This window comes from Kogia breviceps, chromosome 3 (genome assembly GCF_026419965.1).
Source record: "Kogia breviceps isolate mKogBre1 chromosome 3, mKogBre1 haplotype 1, whole genome shotgun sequence".
Classification (NCBI taxonomy): Eukaryota; Metazoa; Chordata; class Mammalia; order Artiodactyla; family Physeteridae; genus Kogia; species Kogia breviceps.
The window spans coordinates 114592764-114615346 of NC_081312.1; the positions used below are offsets into that span (position 1 = coordinate 114592764).

General features: G+C 42.8%; 1 protein-coding gene across 1 annotated transcript in view; it reads left to right on the forward strand.

The window, feature by feature from the left end:
• LOC131753377 (protein FAM169BP-like) overlaps positions 1-22583 on the forward strand; it is an 83658-nt gene that overhangs the window by 35149 nt on the left and 25926 nt on the right. Inside the window, 2 exon segments of the mRNA XM_067030711.1 lie at positions 8915-9000; positions 13865-14042. Coding sequence (XP_066886812.1) covers positions 8915-9000; positions 13865-14042 — 264 coding nt within the window.

Sequence of the window (22583 nt, forward strand, 5' to 3'; positions counted from 1 at the left end):
CTCCATGCTAGAAACCAAGAGAGTTCTGTTTAATGTGGGCCATGACGGATGCAGATTGAAGAGCTATTTGCAGTGACAGCACTGTGTGTTTGGGAGCACATGTTGACTATTGTTTGGGATTTCCTTCTTCATTCCCTATTAATTTATGACACTTACTGTGAGTTGGATGTCAATGTAGGGGAAAACAGCATCCCACAAACAAAGACATGTCATTCTTACCAGGGGACTAATGGTATTTGGAAAACAGAGAAGCTCCAAGGAAAATATTCCGAGCGTCACGGATGTGCGGGGATGGGGGTGCTTCTCTGAGGCATTCTAGGGTTTTACCACTGCAGCTTGGGCTGTCTGCACCTCTCTCTGCTTCCCTCAACCCTGAGAAACTTGCTGTACTTGCCTTGGTGTGGCCTGTGATTTTAAGATGCCTTTCCTGGATAGACTAGCTCTGGTGTGGACGTCTTTCTGCCTCCAACACCTTGCCGTCCAGCTGTGCCTCAGGATCCAGGCACCTCATCTCACCTGGTCTTCCTGGAGTTAAAATCTCCACTCACGGAAACAAAGTCGCGGAAGGCAAGAAGGGCCTAAGAACCACAGGGAAGTTGATGCAGATATACTACAAACCAGATGTTTCCTTCTCCCTGGCAAAGAGGTGCCCAGGTTCACAGGGCATCTGGGGAAGCGTTTTCCTCTAAGGAAGACATCTGTATGGAAATGGTAGCCCGAGTAATGCGATATGACAGTTGCTATGTCAACTTGCATATTTTTCCCCTCCCCTTAAATTATTGACTGGCTCAGTCAATGTTGCATAAAAGTCATGCAATGCCTTGGAATGTGTTTATGTGCTGTCCTCTGCCAGAACTTTTCAGCATTTTTTCCCTACGTGTATTTTGCTTTGGGGAAGATGGCCTGTCACTTTGGTTTAACTGTGCTCTTTTTTGGAGGAAGTACATATTTCTTAGATTTGTAACAGGGCAGTGGTGGCTTAGACTCCAGGGGAGCAATTGGGGGAGGCTGGTGGGGGGTAACAGGCAGACCTGAAGCTCCTTCGGTTGTGAATGAAGAAGTGTAAACCATGGGCCAGTATGTGAACAGCTTGCAGTTATTGTGGGAAGGTAGGGTGTGTGTGTGGGGGGGGGCGGGTGTGTGTGTGCTTGCGCTCAAGGGTGCACATGAGAGCTCCTCCCTCCTTGGTTGCTATGATGGTGTAGGGAATGGGCCTTCTCTGTCTCCGCTCACCTCGGGCTGTGTATCTAGCCACCTGCTGGCCACCCTGACCTTGCTATCTCTAACAGGCATTTCAAGACTGAAACCCTCACACCTCTTCCTCGTCCTCACTTCCTCCTGGTGAAGACACCCGCGTCCTTCTCAAGCTTGGGAGCTCGCTGTTGTCCTGCCTTCCCTCTCTCTTCTGCTTTAGGACCAGGTGGTCTTTTCTGCCACCTGAGCATCTCCCTCCCTGCCAGCATGACTGCTGCACTCAGCCCCTCCTTACTTCTTGGCTGGATGACCACAGGCTCCCATTTTGCCCTCCTTGTCTCCAGCCTTACCTGCACCCGAATCCAGTGTGATCCTTCTCAAATAACCTTTTTCTTTTTTTTCTTCTTAATTTCAAAAGGACTAATTCTTCCCACCTGGGCATAACCCAACTGTTCTCTTTCTAAACCACCACTCTGATCATGTCTTGCATTGATTGGACGCCTCCAGAGACTGACAAAGCCAGTACCTCAACCTGGTCCCCAGAGACCCCAGCAGCAGAGCCCAGTCTGGCTCAGGCCTCTTCTTGGGACTCTGTCTAGCCCTTCCAGACAGCTTGCTATGGTCTGAATATTTGTATCACCCACCAAATTTATATGTTGAAATCCTAAGCCCATGTAATGGGGTTGGGATGTGGGGCCTTTGGGAGGTGCTTAGGTCATGAGGGTGGAGTCCCCTCGAATAAGGACACCGTGGGAACTCAGCTGTCTGCAACCCAGAAGGGCTCTCATCAGAACCTGACCATGCTGGCTCCCTGACCTCAGACTTCCAGTGTCCAGAAATGTGAGAAGTAAATTCGTGTTGTTATAAGCCACCTAGACTATGGTATTTTGTCACAGCAGTAGGAATGGATGAAGACGTAGCCCTTGAGTGGGTGCCCGATGCGGCTCACGTCTTGGGCGCTGGTCATGGTCTGTGTGGTCCTGGCCTGGTGGTCTGTCTCACTCCTGCTGGGCAGTGTCTTCTGCCCTAGATCCCTGGTGCCAAGTACAGTGCCTGAACTTGTCAGTGTTTGCTGAGTAAATGGCAGCCCTCCTCCCCGTCTTGATGTGCCAAACGAAGTCCACTCTGTTCAGGTCTTTCCATGCCGGCCTCTTCTTTCTCATTGCTGTCTTGGCTTTTGTCGCCTCCTTGTCTCTCCTCTCCTCTTTGTCTTCCCTACTCTGTTGGCCTTCATGGAGTCTGGGCTCAGCTCTGTCCCCTTGTCTTTTTGTCCATTCTTCACCTGGAGTATAGAGGTTAGAGCAGGGGCTCTGGAGTCAGTGAGAGCCGGTTCACATCCAGCCCCAACACTGCTGTTTACAGGCACTTGATCTTGAGTTTCTTAACCCTTCTGAGCCTCACCTGAAAAAAAAGTCAGCCAGACGCTTGGTGGATGCTTGGACATGTGGTTCTGGTGAATATTATTACTTTAAAACAGTTATCAGGTCATGTCCCTCTCCTCTGAAGCATGGTGGCCGCTGGTGGTCTGCAGGGTACAGCCCCCAACCCCTCCCTGACCAGAGGTGCTTCTCAACCCAGGCACTGTCTCCTCCTCCAAAGCTGTAAGTGTCTTAAGCCAGAGTCTAAATTTAATTCCTCCAGTGGATTTATTATGTGCTCTGTACATAATAGCTGCTCAACACGTGGGTTGGATGAGCACCATGTGCTTCAGAATTGTGACCTCTGCAGGGTCCTGAGCCACTTGGCTGCCTCCCCCATCCTTGGTGCTGGGCAGCTGAGGAGGGACAGCAGACACGGCCACGTGAGCCACTGTCCCTGGCTGGATATAGATCCCTAGAGGGCTACTCCTTGCTGAGCTGGACGGTGGCCTCAAAGTCCTTCTCAGGACAGCTCCCCACTGCCACAGCCCACCCATCCAAGGTGATGGGTGACAATCAGCTCTCCCTGACCTGTACTGTGAAAAAATCACACTAACTTTTAAAAAATGTGTGTTGTATTGATTGATTTAAAAATATTTAAATAAAAAAGGACTGAGCTCCATTAAGAAATCTTAGGCAAGATGAAAGGTTTAAAAATCTTGTTGGGAGGTTCTGGGCAGGTGGAAGTGTGTGCCTTGATCAGGCGTGGTGCGTCCCCACAGCCCTGGAAGGAGGAAGTGAGGAACATGATGGTGGGCTTAGTGCACCCTGATGGAAAAGGACCAGTCGTGAGCAAACGCAGTGAGTAGGAATGTGTCCCCACTCACGTTGCGAGGCAGCAGATAGGATGGCAGCAATCAAGCTGGGGAAGAAAGACAGACATTTCCCTGCAAACCAGAGCAGAAAGTTTGGAGAGGGAGCTCCCAGGAAGAAACCCAGTGTTAGCAAGCAGCTTCCATTGTGTCACTGACAAAAGCCAGCAAATAACAAAGGGCTTTTCATACTTCTTTGGAATCCCAGAGCAACACTTGAAGCAGGTGGAGGAAGCTTTTGGACACCACTGAAAATCTTCCCTTTGGGCAAAGCAGTTTGGCGAAATGAGCTCTTTCACCAAATCTGCATAACGACCAGGTGAGAGGATGAGGACATGTGACAGGTGGGGGACTCCAGGTGGGGGAAGGGTGAAGGTCACGCCTTGAAGAAACTGCAGTCTGAACCCCACCTGGCTCTGAAGTCTATGTTCTCCCTACACCAGGTCCATAGGGATGTATCCAAAATGCCTTATGTTGTCTTGCTCTCCGTCAGCACTGGTTTGTGTTTGTTGAGATGGCTGTGAAGAGTGAAAGGTCCGTGTTGACATTTATTTTTATGTATGTGGATGTCCGGTTGTTCCAGCACCATTTGTTGGAAGGACTGTCTTCGTTCCATTGTGTTGCCTTTGCTTCTCTGTCAAAGTTGACCAGATAGAAGTTGACTACATTTACGTGGGTCTATTTCTGGGCTGTACATTCTGTTCCATTGATCTGTCTGTTCTTCCACTGATACCACACTGTCTGGGTTACTGTAGCTTTATAGTAAGTCTTGAAGTTGAGTAGTGTCAGTCCTCCAAGTTTGTTCTCCTTCAGTGTTTTCTTTTGCCTCTCTATGTAAACTTTAGAATCATTTTGGTGAAATCCACAAAATAACCTTGCGATTTTGATTGGGATTGCAGTGAACCTACAGGTCAAGTTGGAAGAACTGGCATCTTGATAATATCGAGGTTTCCTATTCGAGAACATAGAATATCTCTTTATTTCATTTTCATTTGATTTTGTTAATCAGAGTTTTGTAATTTTCCTTGTATAGCTCTTACACATATTTTTGTTAGATTGTATAAATCTAAGTATTTCATTTTGTATAAGCCTAAGGATCTCATTTTTGAGGGGTGCTAATGTAAATGGTATTGTTTTTAATTTCAAATTCTACTTGTTCATTGCTGGCATACAGGGAAGTGGTGAGCTTTTGCATATTAGCTGTGTATCCTGCAACCTTGCTATAATCGATGTTTGCAGCTCTGCCTCTCCCTTGTTTAAGCCTTGCCCAGCTACCCCCAATGCTTGGGGTGCCCTGAGTGTGGCCTTGGACTTGTAGGGCTCTGTGCCTCTGCTCATGGGTCACTCTGCCCTCACACATCATCTCTGCCTGTTTTGAAGCCTTACACAGTGATCCAGAGCCCGAGCTGACGAATTCCCCAGGGATGCTTTCCCAAACCCCTCAGCAGAACTGACCCCCTCCTCTGGGTCCTCTGGACTCTGGCTCCCAGCTCGATTCTAGCACCTATCATGTCCTGCCCTATATCATATCAGCTTGTTTAGCTCTCTCTTCTCTGCAGGCTACCAACTCCCAGGGGCAAGGATGGAGACTTACTCATCAGCCTCTGGGGACCTGGGACAGGGCCAGAGAACTCGGGAACTCAGCCCCAGGTAGTTGAATTCAGTTCATCCTGCTGAGCCTTGATGAAGCCAGGCTACTGGGAGTCAGCCTTAGGGACCTCACTGTCATAACTTGTTTGGAAAACCTTTGGGTGTCATAGAATAAAATCCATTACTGGCATCTTCTTTGTGGTTACATGTCCCTCAGGGGGAGAGGGGAATTAAATCAGTGAAGCAAGGCTGGCCTGTGACCCACAGTGCCCCGTCGACTACTGTCGACTTCTCAGACTTTTGCAGGGGTCCAGTCTCCCAGGTCCTAGATGGTGGAGAGCCAGAGGGTACAGATCAGGATTGTATTTTTCTTTTGAAAGTATGGATGTGTGGTTTCCACTTTCATTTTATTTTATTTTATTTTTTTATTTATTTAGGCTGTCTTAGTTGCAGCACGTGGGATCTTCATTGCGGCCTGTGGGAATCTTTCGTTGTGGAGCGCGGGCTTCTCTCTAGTTGTGGCGTGTGGGATTTTCTCTCTCGTCGTGGCATGCAGGCTCCAGGGTGCATGGGCTCTGTAGTTTGTGGCACGCAGGCTCTCTAGTTGAGGCATGCGAGCACTGTAGTTGTGGTGTGTGGGCTTAGTTGCCCTGCTGCATGTGGGAATGTTAGTTCCCCGACCAGGGATCGAACCTGCATCCCCTGCATTGGAAGGCAGATTCTTTACCACTGGACCACCAGGGAAGGCCCCAGTTTCCACTTTCTAACTTTTGAAACCTGCTGGCTCCAGGGTCTCAGAAGTGATGCCCCAAGGCTGGCTCTGCAGTGCCTGCCAGTCCCTCAGGTCCATCTTTTGTCCTTGCTGAGCTGGAACCAGCCTCTTTCTGAGGACTCCGGTCCCATTCCTCTTGCCTGTTTCCTCTTGACTAGGTAACAGGCTTTTCTGATCAAAAGCTGCTATTCTTTGGAAGGCTGACTCTTTTTCAAGAGTTGTTTTTGAGGACAATTAATTTTAAGCCTATTACATTTGATCAGACTTCACCTTCACTGTTACATACACTTAACAGCTTAAGATTAGTTTTGAAAAAAATTCAGTCTATTTTGTGACACCTTGTGTGGCTAATTAATGCTCTGCAGTGCACCGTGAAACTTGCAAGGCACCACACAAACACCAAATCATAACACGTATCCTGTTTGAAACTGTCTTAGTAAGTTGAACATCTGTATTGCAGTAATTCACTGTATTAGTAAATTGAACATCTTTTATTGTTTCACCTTGTTAAGCAGGGAAATAATCCTTATGGTTTTATAAGCCTCTTGCAAGTTCTAGTAAATGCCATTTGGAACATGAATTAGTTGAATAAGTGAAGGCAGATGTCAGGCATTTAATTGGCACTTCTCTCTCAGTCGGCTGTATCAATTTTGGAACTATTGTTGGAGAAGACAAAATTCAGCAATGGTATGAAACTGACAGTGAATTAGACGCTGTTGGTCTTTGGAGAGGAGGGAGGGACTGTGCAGAGTTAGTGCTTGACAAGAGTTAATGTCATCACCTGGTCTTCACAGGGTTTTCTTCGAAAGTTCCTCAAAGAGCAGAGAGGAATAGGGAAGAAGGTGGTGGCAGCTTAACTTGATTGCCCCACAAAATTTGTTTTAAAGTCTTGAGCCTTATATTAAGTGTTCAAGGGACTTTTGTTTTCTATGCTGTTATTTTCCTTCAACTCTTCAGCCAAAAAGATTTGACTGGGAAGATGTATCTTTTTATCTGTGGCTTTTGGATGCCTTGGGCTCAGATACCTGGCTTGAGAAACAGGTATAAAAATGGCAATTAAAGGGGTATAAAAAGATAGTGGAGGAGAACTAAACTATGGTACCTTCAGACAATGGAATACTTTAGCACCAAATACGGTGCTGAGAAGAATTTTGAGCTATCAAGCCATGAAAAGACATAGAGTAACCTTAAATGCATTTCACTAGGGGAAAGAAACTAATCTGATGACTCCAATTATATGACATTCTGGAAAAGGCAAAACTATGGAGACAGAAAAAAGGTCAGTGGTTGCCAGGGGTAAGGGGTGGTGAGGAGGGATGAACAGGCAGAGCACAGAGAGTTTTTTAGGGCAATGAAAATACTCTGTATAATATCACAGTGATGGATACATGTGATGATACCTTTGTTCAAACCCATAGAGTGAACCCTAATGTAAACTAGAACTTTGGGTGATATGATGTATCACTATAGGTCCATCAGTTGTAACAAATGTACCACTCTGGTGGGGGATGATGATAGTGGGGGATGTGTGTGTAGGAGGAGGGGGAATATGGGAAATCTCTGTACCTTCCTCTCAATTTTGCCATGAACCTAAAACTTCTCTTGAAAACAGTCTTAAAAAAAAAAAAAAAAGACACCAGAAAATAACCAAAGTGACTTTAGTGTTTTAAAATGTAATTTTTAAGCAAGGAAAGGAGAGACAAGAGGCAGAGGCCATGATTGCATTTGCCTTTGGAGCGGCCCCTCAGGAGGGATAGATTGGCAGGGGAGACTGGGGGGACAGGGGACCAGGTGGGGGGCTCACAGACACCTGTAGAGATGGACCAGTGGCATTCAGGGTTGGGGAGGGAGTGGATCCTGTCCTGGGGCAGCAGGTGGAATGATGGGACCTGGCAACTGCAGCATGAGCAGGGGAGAACTGACGCATTAATTAGCAGGTGCTGAGGGCATCCTACGTGCCTGGCCCTCTGTTGGGTGTTTCACACCTGATCCTCATTGGAATTTGTTAGCCACCTTGGGTGATCAGTTTGAGCAGCTCTGGTGAGGAATCTGGGGCTTGGTGAGGTTGAGAGTGTTCCAGGATCACCTCTACTAAGCAGCAGGACCCATGTCTAAACTCAGAGTGGGTGGAATCAACAGGCCTCAGTGACTGTCTAGACAAGGGCGGGGCATGAGTGGGGTAGGAGAGATGTCTCTACCCTTCCTTCCTTGCAGGTCCCAGCCCCAGAGTCTTCTTATCCAAAGACCACCCCCCCACCACCCCTGCATGATTTGCCGCATCAACAGCTGACCCATCTCTGGCCTCTTGGAAAGAGCACTGAACTTGGAGTCCAATGGCCGAGGGCTGGACCCGACCTCAGCCCTCCTAGCTGTTTGCCTTCCCCCCTCAGAATGTTAGCATCCTCAGAAAAATGCAGATGACAATTTCATCGTGAGAATGAAAGAAAAGCATGTAAAAGAAGCCAGCGCCAAACCCAGCACCGAGGGTGACAAGAAGATGGTTTGTTCCATGCCCTTAGATAATGTTTTTTTTTTTTTTTTTTTTTTTTTTTTTTTGTGGTACGCGGGCCTCTCACTGTTGTGGCCTCTCCCGTTGCGGAGCACAGGCTCCATACGCGCAGGCTCAGTGACCATGGCTCACGGGCCCAGCCGCTCCGCAGCATGTGGGATCTTCTCGGACTGAGGCACGAACCCGTGTCCCCTGCATCGGCAGGCGGATTCTCAACCACTGCGCCACCAGGGAAGCCCTGATGATGTTGGGTTTGACTAAAGTTGTGGAGTTCCAAGTTGTGTCACATAGTTGGACTTTAAAAAAAACAAAAATTCTCACCCATTGAATTTGTCAATATTGGTGTGTAGCCTCTTGTGCTCAATAGCATTGGGGTACATTCTGTTTTGGGGTCAACAACAGGCCATCTCTGCAGACACCTGTGAAGTCCTTTCAGGTGACAGTGGTCACTCTGTCCTGGTTAGTGCTCTCAGACAACTCAGCTCTAGAAACATCACCTGCTTTTGCCGCATATAACTTTCCTTTGCACCTTCACAGTGGCTGCATGTTGCTAAAACTGCCCCTTTGGTGGCCAGTTGGCCATGTGTACATCATTGTTTTCTCTTGGCTTCCTCTTTAGGTGTGGCTGTTTACGTGAAGGAGTCCTGGTGGACCACTGAAGATGTACTAAGAACCTCTGATCCTGCAAAGGAAGGTCTGATGAAGGTGAGGTATTGCAAATTTAAGTGGACATTGCAAAACAGGTTTTAAAGGCCAGTGTACTTATTATCATGTTAATAATTTAAAGCAGTCTACCCCTGTGGATTCATTTTCTAGGACTGCTGTAACAAAGTGCCAACAAACTGGGTGGTTTAAACAACAGAAGTGTATCATTTCCTAGTCCCAGAGGCTAGAAGTCCAAAATCAAGGTGTTCACAGGGTTGGTTTCTTCAGAAGGCTGTGAGGGAGAATCTGTTCCAGGCCTCTCTCCTAACTTATGGTGGCCTCAGCTTTCCTTGGCTTATCAATGGCATTCTCCCTGTGTCTTCCCATCCTTTTCCCTGTGTCTGTCTATCTTTGTCCAAATTCCCCTTTTCCATGTGGACAGCAGTCATGTTGGATTAGGGCCCACCCGAATGACCTCATCTTGACGTGATCATCTGCAAAGACTCTATTTCCAAATAAATCACATTCATAGGTACTGGGGGTTAGGACTTTAACATCTTTTTGGGGGACACAGTTCAATCTATAACACCCTGCCAGCAAGGAAAATAGTAGTAAATGGCTATATGCAACAGATACCTGACTATTGGTAAATCTCTCTTACCTTCCTGAGTGGCCTCTTACATCTTAATTTTGAAACTTTAATCCACATCATCTCTCTAGGGTGTAGGGAAGTTCTGTTTATTGCATTGCAGTAATGTTTATTGGTACTTACTATGAGGTAGATATTATGTTAGATGCTAGCCTGTGTATTACCCAGACTTTTTACAGGGATTATCTGACTTGAGAATCTTTAAGGTATTTGTTTTTGATTTAACTGGACACAAATGCTAGTCTCTCTGACAGCAGGCCTGGTGATCTTAGAAGCACTGTGGCTTTATAGAGACCTAGGATGGCAAGGGTGAGGGTTCCTTGTGGCTAAGGATGTTCAATATCTTTTCATTTACTTATTGGCTATTTGTATGTCCTTCTGGGGAAAATATCTATTAAAATCCTTGGCCCACTTTAAAAAAATTATTTATTTTATTTATTTTTGGCTGTGTTTGGTCTTTGTTGCTGCGTGTGGGCTTTCTCTCGTTGCAGCGAGCTTACTCTTTGTTGCAGTGTGCAGGTTTCTCATTGCAGGGCACGGGCTCTAGGCATGTGAGCTTCGGTAGTTGTGGCACATGGGCTCTAGAGCGCAGGCTCAGTAGTTGTGGCACACAGGCTTAGTTGCTCCATGGCATGTGGGATCTTCCCAGACCGGAGCTTGAACCCATGTCCCCTGCATTGGCAGGCAGATTCTTAACCACTGTGCCACCAGGGAAGCCCCCTTGGCCCACTTTTTAATTGGATTGACTTTTTCCTGTTGAGTTGTAAGAGTTTTTCTATATTCTAGATGCAAGTTCTTATTGCGTATATGATTAACAAATATTTCTCCCCAGTCTATGGGTTGTCTTTTTCAAGTCTGTTTTCCCCCCAGCTTTGTTGAGATATAATTGACATATAACACTGTGTAAGTTTAAGGTGCACAATGTGTTGATTTGATACACTGCAAAATGATTACCACCAGTGTTAGTTAACACCTGCATCACATCACATAATTGCCATTTCTTTTTCACGGTGAGAACATTTAAGACCTACTTAGCAACTTTCAAGTATGTAATACAGTATCATTAGCTACAATCACTATGCTGTATATTAGATCCCCAGAACTTGTTCAGCTTATAACTGGAAGTTTGAACCTTCTGACCATTTTTCCCTCTCCCCCACCGCTAGCTCCTGGCACCCACCACTCTAGTCTTTGTTGCTATGAGTTTGGCTCTTTTATGTTACATGTATGAGATCATGCAGTGTTTGTCTTTCCCCTTATTTCACTCAGCATAATACCCTCAACTTCCATCCATGTTGTCACAAATTGCAGGATGTTTTCAGGTCTGGTTTTAATTGACTTGATAGACATTGTTATTATTATTTATTTTATTTTATTTTACGCTGCGTTGGGTCTTCGTTGCTGCGTGTGGGCTTTCTCTAGCTGCGGCGAGCAGGGGCTACTCTTCATTGCGGTGTGAGGGCTTCTCATCGTGGTGGCTTCTATTGCGGAGCATGGGCTCTAGGCACGCAGGCTGCAGTAGTTGTGGCACGTGGTCTCAGTAGTTGTGGCTCGCAGGCTCTAGAGCACAGGCTCAGTAGTTGTGGTGCATAGGCTTAGTTGCTCTGCGGCATGTGGGATCTTCCCAGACCAGGGCTCGAACCTGTGTCCCCTGCATTGGCAGGCGGATTCTTAACCACTGCACCACCAGGGAAGCCCGATAGATATGACTTTGGAAAGGGTTTTCTTCCAGTAAGTTAACGATGGCTGGAGATTCAGCAAATGGGTGCTGTCTGGCATACACACACACACATCTGCCTGTGTGTGTCATTGTCTGTGCATGAAGCAGGTGGTATGAGCGGTTGGGTGTTCTGAATCCCAGGAAGAGTTTGATTTGCTTCTTAAATATACATATATTTTTCAGAACAAGAGTGGTCACTTTCCTTGTGTATCAATTCTTCTAAATTTAGATGAGGAAAACCCTCACGTTTTCTGAGAATGTGGCTTATGTTGTGAACAGAGAGATACTTGGATGTTAATTCCACTTAATGAAGCAGGTTGTAAAGCTCTGTCTGCCCCAGCTGTATGTAGGGATAGTTTCCCTCTCCATTTACAGAACTTGGTGTCTTGACTTTTTTTTTCTTTTAATTACGTTCTGTTTCTTAGCCAGCTCTTCTTTACAAATTACCAAACCAGACCAAACCAAACAAAAAACCAACTTTCTTAGTGTTCTTTCTGTTAACATAATTAGTGGTCCTAATTGAGGGATTAGAACTGGTTCTTAGTTTTATGTTTTCAGAAACGTTTCTAAGTCAGAATCACATGTCACACATTTTTTTCCCCCTGTAATGAAATTGGACAAATTAAGTGCATTTTCGTTTTCTCCTTTTTTCTCCTGCCAGTTTTTGATTGGATATTTCCCTTCTGCCAGATGCAATCTGTTTTTCTCTTCTGGCTTTCCTCTGAACTTTTTGGTTTTATAAGTTGAAAAATATAGCCTCCCACATTACACCCCTTGGGTTTTGTGATGAACTAGTTATTCTTAAAGTCTGAACTTGATTTGGCTGCTACTGTCTGAGATACAAAATTGAGGTGGCTTCTCAGAGTTAAGCTGGTGTGGCTTTTGCAAATCTTTTTCTCATCTAAGATTTGGCTCCAGATGAAGGTGAAATATTTTGCATTCTGGGCCAATTAATAACTTTATTGGCACTAAACACTTTGTGCCATTTGCTAGAGGGCTGCAAGCTGACTTATTTTTATTATTGGAGCATTTGAAAAACATACAAGTGTCTGAGAGACCACTTAGGCAGTCTTCTCCCTTGATTAGTGGAGGAAACTGAAACTGAAAGGCGTTGTGAGTTGCTGAATATCTCCCAGCAAATCTAGGCCAAGAAGCCATGACCACAATGATGATGGTGATGATAATAAACATTTAAGCGTCCAGTATTAAATACAAAACCAAACATTCATATTTATATCAAACTTCCCTTTCCCAAAGCTCTAATGGATGAAAGTGCAGAAGGGAGCCACTGGCTGGGCTGCAGCAGGTGCCCTGGCCCGGGACTCAGAAGTCCTGGTCTGGTGTTGCAAACCTGCCTGCCTTTGACAGAGCCCTTGTCCAGCTGTCTTAAGGCCTCTTCGGAACAAGGCAGGGAAATCAGTACATGTAATTGCTTAGCCTCTTTGAGCTTCAATTTCCTCACCTATAAACCAGGACCTCTCTAGCGGGTGGTGAGAATCGAATGATAGCAGGTGGGTAGCAGTCTCAGCCCAGGTAGTACTCTTGCTGATTTCACAGTGCTGCATAGGAAGGGGCAACAAACACCCACACCCTTAGGCTGTCACACAGCAATGCTGTTGAAATAAAAGCTAATAAAACAATACCATCACTTTGTCACTAGCTGATTGGTTTCATCTCAAGTGCCACATTTTAGCGGTTGCTTGTAGTTGTCTGGGAGACTGCATTTAGGAGGATCCTGAGACCATGTCCGGGCTCAGCCACATAGAGTGGGGATTGATTAGTTATGTCTGCTGTGGGTGCAGGAGTGGGAGGCCTTTATTTATGCCATACCTGTGCCATCCATGGGCTATACAAATGCAGAGAATATGAACAGGCAGGAGCAGGAAATAATCTTGACTTGTTAATGGTCAAGTTCTTTTGTGGGCCTGACCTTGACCACAATACAGTTTCCTCAATTGTCATGACATTGCAATGGGTGAGAGACAGTTCCATTTTGTAGTCTTAGGATGGGCTAGGCCTTGAGTCCCAGTAACTCTCTGGGGTTGGGACTCTAGTATGTGCTCAAAATCTGTCACAAGCCATTGAAAATCAGTTGCTCTTGGTGTAGCAACTGGACACCAATAAAAATCCCCAATTATTTACCCTCCTTCTGAGGGTCAGAATTCTGGGGCTGTTGTTAAAAATGGCAGAGTGTGTTTATCTCTGGACACATCCAGGGTTTCTGCTGAAATTGCTTGCCTCTGTGTAACCTCCTGTTTCACTGGCATGTGACTGTTCTCTGTCTCTTCACATTCCATGTCTATGGTCCTGGAGACCCAGGAGGTCCCTCTGGCCATACTCTTCGCTCCTGGAGGCCAGTGCGTGTGAAAGGTCAGGGGTGGGAAAACCTCCGTGAGAAGCTATGATCTGTATTTTGGATCTTGAACATGAGAACTGTATGGTGGGGGAGCCCACACCTGGCCCCAGCGTGTGGGTTGATTCCAAGCATAGAATTTATTGTGTCTGATTTTCCCCTCTTGTCTCACTTAGATGTTCTTTTTGTTTTTCCTTCAAAGGTTCAGTCATTTGGGGAAAGGATTGTGCTTTTAATTCTAAACGTCGTTATTTTTGGAAGACTGGAGAGGAATTTGGATGATGATGACATGTTTTTTTTACCTCACTCTGTGAAGGAGGAGGCTAAAATTCTGTGGAGAGATGGAGCAGCTGTTGGATTTTATGCAACCAAAAGGAAAGGTAAGGGCCATGCGGCCGTGTGGGGTCAATGCCACTTCAGGCTCCGGGGGGAGGCTTCTGGGTGTCTGCCTGTCTTGGAGGACTCCCTGAGCCCAAACGTTACTTGGAGAGAATCTTCTGGCACGAGAAGTATCACTATTTCAACTGTCATGTAAATAAGCCGAAGGTATGGATTTCATTTTCACCACATTTCTCGTTTTACTGGCAAACAGAGTGAAAATTCATCATGGTCCTTGGATTCCCAGGCAGTGCCATGTCCCCCGTAAAATACTTGTTGCTGTTAATGGTTGTAAAATGACTTTGCAAGCACAAGCTTTTCGTTTCTTTTCTTTAATGTTACCAATTAGCTGTCAGGAAAAATGCCATTGCTAATAGCTGACATGTGGTGCAAAGGCACACTGGATGCCAAGATTTATAGACATTACCTCAGAAGAGGGGGAGGTCGGCCGCGATAACGAGGTTAGGGTAAAATCCCGGGACTTATTTTTAGGGGCTGTGATGAGCAGGAAGTGTGGAACTTGTACTATTTTGTCTAAGAGATCAGTCTCTTCTTTAACGTTGCTTTCTTTAATAGTTTCTTTGATTTTGAAAGGCTGTCAACATCTCTGACCCAACTTGTCCAAGCCCCATCATTTAATTCTTACAAAGTTCTGAATTTTAGCAAAAATAAAATTTCCGGGTACACCACCATAGATATGCTCTTGTCTAAGTTGAGTGTTTTTCTCTGGGGATAAAAAGGCTATGATTGTGGTTTTGAGCTGTGTTCACATTGTGTATGTGTTCCACCTGTCCAGGATGGAGTAAATCTGCGTTTCAGTTTTTTCCCTCGGTGTGGTGTGAGGTGACCAGTTTCCCACACAAGCAAGTCATGTAATTAATTATTTGTCAAGGTCAGTCATAGAGGCTGAAGTGCCTGTGTATTTCAGGTCCTTGGGTCATGAAAGCCCTTTGTCCTTTGTTTTGATATACTGTTTCACTTTTTGGGGTGGCTGTATTCTTTAGTCATTATTTAGATAGACCAAGGATCTGGAGAATACTTGAAATGGCAGTATTTTTGTAATTCCTCTTTCTTGGGAGACTCATTTGTTGTCATTTTCTACCAAATGGCTTGTCTTAAATCTGTAGCTAAATCATCTGTGCTGTAGATGTCCTACTAATAGAAACAAAAACTGTTAACAGATTCCAACCTGATGTGTGAGAACCACAGCTAAGTTGCAGTGATAGCCCAGACTTTGTTCTGTGAGAATTAAGCAGAGGCTGGATGTGGCTGCCTCATTCTTCCCAAGGCAGACCCAGAACCTTGGAGTGGGAGGAGGATATTATGGTGTTGAGTTGAGGCAGATCAGTGTAGGTGCTTGGATTTCTGCCTCCTCTTCATTTCTGACAAATTCCACAAATTTGATGGAAAGTTCTCTGAAGCTGCTTACTAGGTATTGTTGTTTTCATCCATGAACTGATTTTTTTAAGTGGCAGTTGACTGTTAGTTACTCAACAATTGAGTTAGTTTAAAAAGTATCAAATGAGGGACTTCCCTGGTGGTGCAATGGTTAAGAATCTGCCTGCCAACGAAGGGACATGGGTTCGATCTCTGGTCTGGGAAGATCTCACATGCCATGAAAGAACTAAGCCTGTGCGCCACAACTACTGAGCCCGCATGCCACAACTGCTGAAGCCCTCATGCCTAGAGCCCATGCTCCACAACAAAGAGAAGCCACTGTAATGAGAAGCCCTTGCACCACAATGAAGAGTAGACCTCACTCGCCGCAACTAGAGAAAGCCCGCATGCAGCAATGTCTCTCAACACAGCCAAAAATAAATAAATAAGTAAATAAATGAATTTATATATTAAAAAGTATCAAATGAGTAGAAAGTTAAATAAATAAAATATATTTTTCAGGTAAACATCGCCAATTAAAAACATTTTTCTACTGCCTATTTCTGGGTTAGCTTATTTTTGGAGAGACAGAATAAAAGCATTTCCATGGAATAATTATATAGACCTTGCCACCAGCAATGTTTGAGAGTTCCAGTCATGCTGCATCCTTGCCGGTACTTGGTGTTGTATTTTTAATTTCAGTCGTTCTGCAAGATGGGAAGTGGTATCCAATTTTGATTTTAATTTACATTTTACTAGTGATATTGATTATGTTTTCGTATGCTTTTGTATGGTCATATATCTTCTTTGGTAAGTGTTCAGATACTTTTGCCTATTCTTATTGGGTTATTTGTTTTCTTATTATTGAGCTTTGAGCATTCTTTATGTGTTTTAGATATTGGTTCTTAATCAGATATATTTTGAAAACATTTTCATTTTGGTTTAATAATTTTTTCAAAGAGCAGAAGTGTTAAATTTTAGTGAAGTCTAATTTATCATTTACCAATTTTCATTATAATTCAGTTCAAAATATTTTCCAGTTTACTTTGTGATTTCTATGGTTCCTTTAAAAGTGAGTTTTAAATTTCCAGATATTTGTGAGCTGTTCCAGATGTTTTATTTTTTGTTGATTTCTAATTTAATTCTGTTGCAATAAGATAATATAGTCTGTAACATTTTAATATTTTGAAAACTATTGAGAGTTGCTTTACAGCCCTGTATATGGTTTATCTTGGTAGACACTCCATATGGACTTGAAAGAGTGTGTGTATTTTGTAGTTATTGGGTTTCATGTTTTGGAAATGTTGGTTAGGTTAAAATGATTGATGGTGTCATTCAGATCTTCTATATTCTTTTTTTTTTTTTTTTTTTTTTGCGGTACGCGGGCCTCTCACTGTTGTGGCCTCTCCCGTTGCGGAGCACAGGCTCCGGACGCGCAGGCTCAGTGGCCATGGCTCACGGGCCCAGCCGCTCCGCGGCATGTGGGATCTTCCCGGACCGGGGCACGAACCCGTGTCTCCTGCATCGGCAGGCGGATTCTCAACCACTGCGCCACCAGGGAAGCCCAGATCTTCTATATTCTTAACTAATATTTTTGTCTAAGTCTATGAATTTATGAGGGAAGTATGTTAAAGTCTTTATGATTGTGGATTCCTCTCTTCTTTTAGTTGTCAGTTTTTACTTTGTGTATTTTAGAGCTTTGTTATTAGTCACATCTAATTTATAATTGCTATATTTTCCTGATGTATTGACCATTGTTATTATGAAGTGTTCCTCCACTTGTCTCCAGTAATATCTCTTGTTAAGAAGTCTATTTTGTCTGTTATTAATACAGCCACTTCATCTTCTTATGTTTACTGTTTGCACAGAATACATTCTTTTTAGCTTTTTACTTTTAGTCTATGTCTTTATATTTAAAACATGTATATTGTTGACAGCATACAACTGGGTCTTGGATTTTAAATCTAGTTTTAATAATCTCTGCCTTTTGATTGGAACATTAGTATATTTACATTTAATTTTTTAAGATTTATTTATTTTTGGTAGCATTGGGTCTATGTTGCTCCTTGCGGGCTTCTCTAGTTGTGGCAAGCGGGGGCTACTCTTCATTGCAGTGCACAGGCTTCCCATTGTGGTGGCTTCTCTTGTTGTGGAGTACAGGCTCTAGGCATGTGGGCTTCAGTAGTTGTGACACGTGGGCTCAGTAGTTGTGGCTCACGGGCTCTAGAGTGTAGGCTCAGTAGTTGTGGTGTGTGGGCTTAGTTGCTCTGCAGCATGTGGGATCTTCCCAGACCAGGGATCGAACCCATGTCCCCTGCATTGGCAGGTGGATTCTTAATGACTGTGCCACCAGGGAAGTCCCCTACATTTAATTATTGATATGATTGTACTTAGACCTTCTCTGCTGCAATTTGTTTTGTGTCTTCTGTTTCTTTTTGTTTTTCGCTGTTGCTCCTATCCTGTCTCCTTTTGTTTTAATCAGATATTTTTTACTATTCCATTTTAATTTCTCTCTTGGCTTTCTAGCTTTATATTTTTGTACTTTTTAAAGTTGTTGCTCTAGAGATTACATATGCATCTTAAACTTAAACTTATATTAATTTAGAGTGAATATTGAATTACTTAAGGTAAAATATAGAAACTGCAGTAGTGTATTTTTATGTATCCATCATTTTATTTACATAGTGCTATTGTTATATATTAGATCTGTTTGTTATAAATCTGTTCTGCTGACTTATAAGTTTTAATTTAAGTAGTTATATCTTTTAAAGATGTTAAGACAAAATATATAGTTTTAAAATATTTACCCACATATTTACCATTACAATTTTTTTTGTATAGGTCCAGTTGCCCTTCAGGCTAAAGTACTTCCTTTAGCATTTCTTGTAGTGGAGTTGCTGGCAGTAAATTCTCTCAGGTTTTGTTTACTGAAAATACCTTTATTTCGCTTTCATATTTGAAGGGTTGTTTAGCTGGATGTAGAATAATTAGTGTTAGCTTTTTTCCTCAGAATTTTTGATATGTTGTTCCAGCATCCTCCAGCTTTCATAGTCTTGGGTGAGAAGTCAGCAATTATTTCTATTGTTGTTCATCATACATGACATGGCATTTTTCTCTGAATGCTTCTAAGACGTTCTCTTTAGCTTTTTTTTTGCAGTTTAACTGTGATTTGTCTAGGAGTGATTTTATTTTTGTTTATCTTTTTGGGAGTTTGTTGAGCTTTCTGAATCTTTAAAGTTTTCTACCAAATTCAGGAAGTTCTTGGCCATTATTTCTTCAAATTTTTGTGCTATTTTCTCTTTTCTTTTTCTGGGATTCCAGTTATATGTATCTTGGGGTGCTTCACATTGTCTTGCAGGTCTCTGAAATTTTGTTCATTTTTCTTCAAACATTTTTCTCTTTTTTGGCTGGATAATTTCTGTTGAACCATATTCAACTAATCTGCCATCTCCAAACTGTTGTTGAACCTATTTAAAATTTTCAGTTACTATACTTTTGAGCTGTATAATTTCTGTTATGTATAGTTTCTGTTTCTCTGTTGAGATTCTGTATTTATTCATTGAGCATATATTTCCCTTTAATTTGAAAAATTAATTCTTTGAACATATTTATAAAGCTATTTTGAGTTCTTTGTCTGCCAAATCCAACATCTGGGCATTTAAAATCAGTTATATTAGAGTGACATCAGCAACATGACAGAGTGAAAAGCTCCCCTTCAGTCTACAACCAGTAAAGCATCCACAGCTCAACAAAGGTGCCTCTGCTCAACCCACTGGAATGCCAGAGATTTCCAAATACCTGCACATTTAAAGGTGGGTGGGCTGGAATACATAGGGGAGGCAGAACGGAGGGAACAGCAGCCTAGCTCTCTGGCCATGGAAGCTGAGCCCATAGCCCCAGAGAATACATAACAGCAGGGGAGGCAGTGAGCACAACTCTGGCCTCCCAGCCACAGTGGTGCCTGCAGCCACAGGTAACTGGGCAGCAGCAGCAGTGGGGCCTGAGACCCCATTCCTCCAGCCACTGACGTGCTCACAACTCAGGCCCCCTACTCCTCCACACACAATGATGGAGTCTGTGAACCTTACAACACTGGGCATAGCACAGGTGCCTGTGCAACCCCTGCTCTGCCCACCCTCATCCTCCCCCTGTGGCGGCAGAGTCTACAACTCAGGGGATCCTGGATGCCAGGGAAGAGCCCATCATCCCAGTGACATTAGCAGCAGGAAGGCATCATTGACCCATGGAGACACAAGAAGCAATAATGAGGTCACGGGCCACACCTCTGACAGAGGTGGTGGAGGGTAGAATGTGCCAACTCTCAAACATAACTGGAGGCAGCTCAGGTAAGGAAAACCATAAACTTGTGCTGTAGCGCCACCTACTGGAAAGCAGAAGAAAGACCTCTAATTTCTAACGTTGAATCATTAGAATTAAGCAGAAAGATATTTGCTACTTCAAATGCATGGGCAGAGGAACAACTCATCAAGTGCCATGAAGAGCCAAAGTAACACCATGCCACGAAAAGAAAATGACAGTTCTCCAGAAGCCAAATTTAAAGTCACAGAATATTGCAATTTAACTGACAAAGAATTCAAAATAGGTATCATGAAGAAATTCATTGAGCTATGAGAAAACTCAGAAAGACAGTTCAGTGAGCTCAGGAATAAAATTAATGATCAGAAGGAATACTTTACTAAAGATACTGAAAATCTAAGAAAGAACCAAGAAGAAATTCTGGAGCTGAAGAACTCAGTAAACAATGTAAAGAATGCATTAGAAAGCACTGGAAATACATCAGAGCACATGGAAGAGAGAATTAGTGAGCTTGAGGACAGAAATCTAGAAATGATGCAAGTAGAAGAGGGAAGAGAATTAAGATATAAAAAAATGAGGAAATTCTATGAGAGCTATCCAGCTCTTTAAGAAGGGTGAATATTAGGGTTATGGGTATCCCAGAAGGAGAAGAGTAGGAAAAGGGAGCAGAGAGATTATTTAAAGAAATCATAGCTGAGAAATTCTCAAACCTGCAGAAGAAACTTGATATACACGTCCATGGAGCTAAGAGAACACCTAATTGCCTCAATGCAAAAAGACCCTTCTTTAACACACATCATATTAAAATTGTCAAAAGTCAATGACAAAGAAAGAATTTTTAAAGGCAGCCAGGGGAAAAAAAGGATGGTAACCTACAAGGGAACCCACAGAGTCTATCAGAAGATTTCTCAGCAGAAAGTTGACAGGCCAGGAGGGAGTAGAATGACATCCTTAAGATACTGAAAGATAAAAACCGTTGCCCAAGAATACTTTATCCAGCAATATTATCACTCAGATATAAAGGAGGAATAAAGACTTCCCCAGGTAACTAAAAACTGAGGGAGTTCATCAGCACTAGATGTGCCTTACAAGAAATGTTGAAAGGAGCTCTTCTACCAGAAACAAGAAAGTAAAAGGACACAAAACTTTGAGTAAGGTGATACATAGAATCAGAAAATTGTAACTCTTTATCAGAATAGGTATTAAACATTTTATTATAGCATAAAGGTTAAAGGGGGAAAATCAGAAAAAATAATTATAGCTACTTCAATTTGGCAACAAACTCACAACGTGAAAAGGGATAAATTTGAGACAAAAATGCAGAAGGGGAAGGGGAAAAGGTCAGAAACCCTATAGGTAAATGAAGATAAGATGCAATCAGCAGAAAAAGGACTATTTTATCTATGAGACGTTTTATACAAACCTCATGGTAACCACAAAACATAAATCTAGAGCAGAGACAATAAACATAAAAAAGGAGGAAACTGAAAAAAAACATAGAAAACCACCAAACCAAGATGGCAGGCTGAAACACAAGGAAAAAGCAACAACAGTGATATAGAGAAACCAGAAAACAAAAGATAAAATGGCAGTAGTAAGCACTCATTTACCAATAATTACCCTAAATATAAATGGAGTGAATTCACCAATCAAAAGACACAGAGTTGGTGGATGGATTAAAAAACAATAAACAACCATACATTACAGGAGACTCACCTCAACTCTAAAGACAAACATAGGCTAAAAGTGAAGGGGTGGAAGATAACACTCCAAGCAAATGCCAGTCAAAAGAAAGTGGGTGTAGCCATACTCAGCAGACAAAATGAACTTAAAGCCCAAAAAGGTAACAAGAGACAAAAATGGACAGTATATAATAATAAAGGGGACAATTTATCAAGAAAAACTCAGTGATTGATATATATATGTATATATAATGCATATATATATATATATATATATACACATATATGCATTTAACATAGGAGCACCAAAATATGTAAAACAATTATTAACAGACCTAAAGGGAGAAATTGACAGCAACATAATAATAGTAGGGAACTTTAACACCCCACTTACATTAATGGATAGATCGTCCAGACAAAAAAAATCAACAAGGAAACTGAGGTATTAAATGAAACATTAGACAAGATGTATTGGATAGATTTCTACAGAACATTCCATCCAAATGCAGTGGAATACACAGTCTTCTCAAGTGCACATGGAACTTTCTCAAGGGTAGGCCATATGTTGGGACACAAAACAAGTCTCAGTAAATTTAAGAAGATTGAAATCACATCAAGCATCTTTTCTGATCACAATGGTATGAAACTAGAAACCAACTACAAGAAGAAATCTGGGAAAAATCACAGATATATGGAGACTGAACAAAGTGCTACTGAACAACTATTGGGTTGATGAAGAAATCAAAGGAGAAATAAAATATTACCTGAAGATAAATTAAGATGAAAAGATGACATACCAAAATTTATAGGATGCAGCAAAAATGGTACTAAGAGGGAAGTTTATAGCAAAACAGGCCTACCTCAAGATACAAGAAAAATCTCACACAATTTAAACTTACACTGAAAGGAACTAGAAAAAGAAGAACAAACAAAGCCCAAAGTCAGTAGGAGGAAAGAAATAATAAAATGAGAAGAGGAGAAATAACAACGGATACCACAGAAATACCAAGGATTACAAGAGAATATTATGAACAGCTATATGCAACAAATTGGACAACTTAGAAGAAATGGACACATTCTTAGAATCATACAACTGTCCAAGACTGAATCATGAAGAAACAGAAAATCTGAATAGACTGATCACTAGTACAGAGATTGAAACAGTAG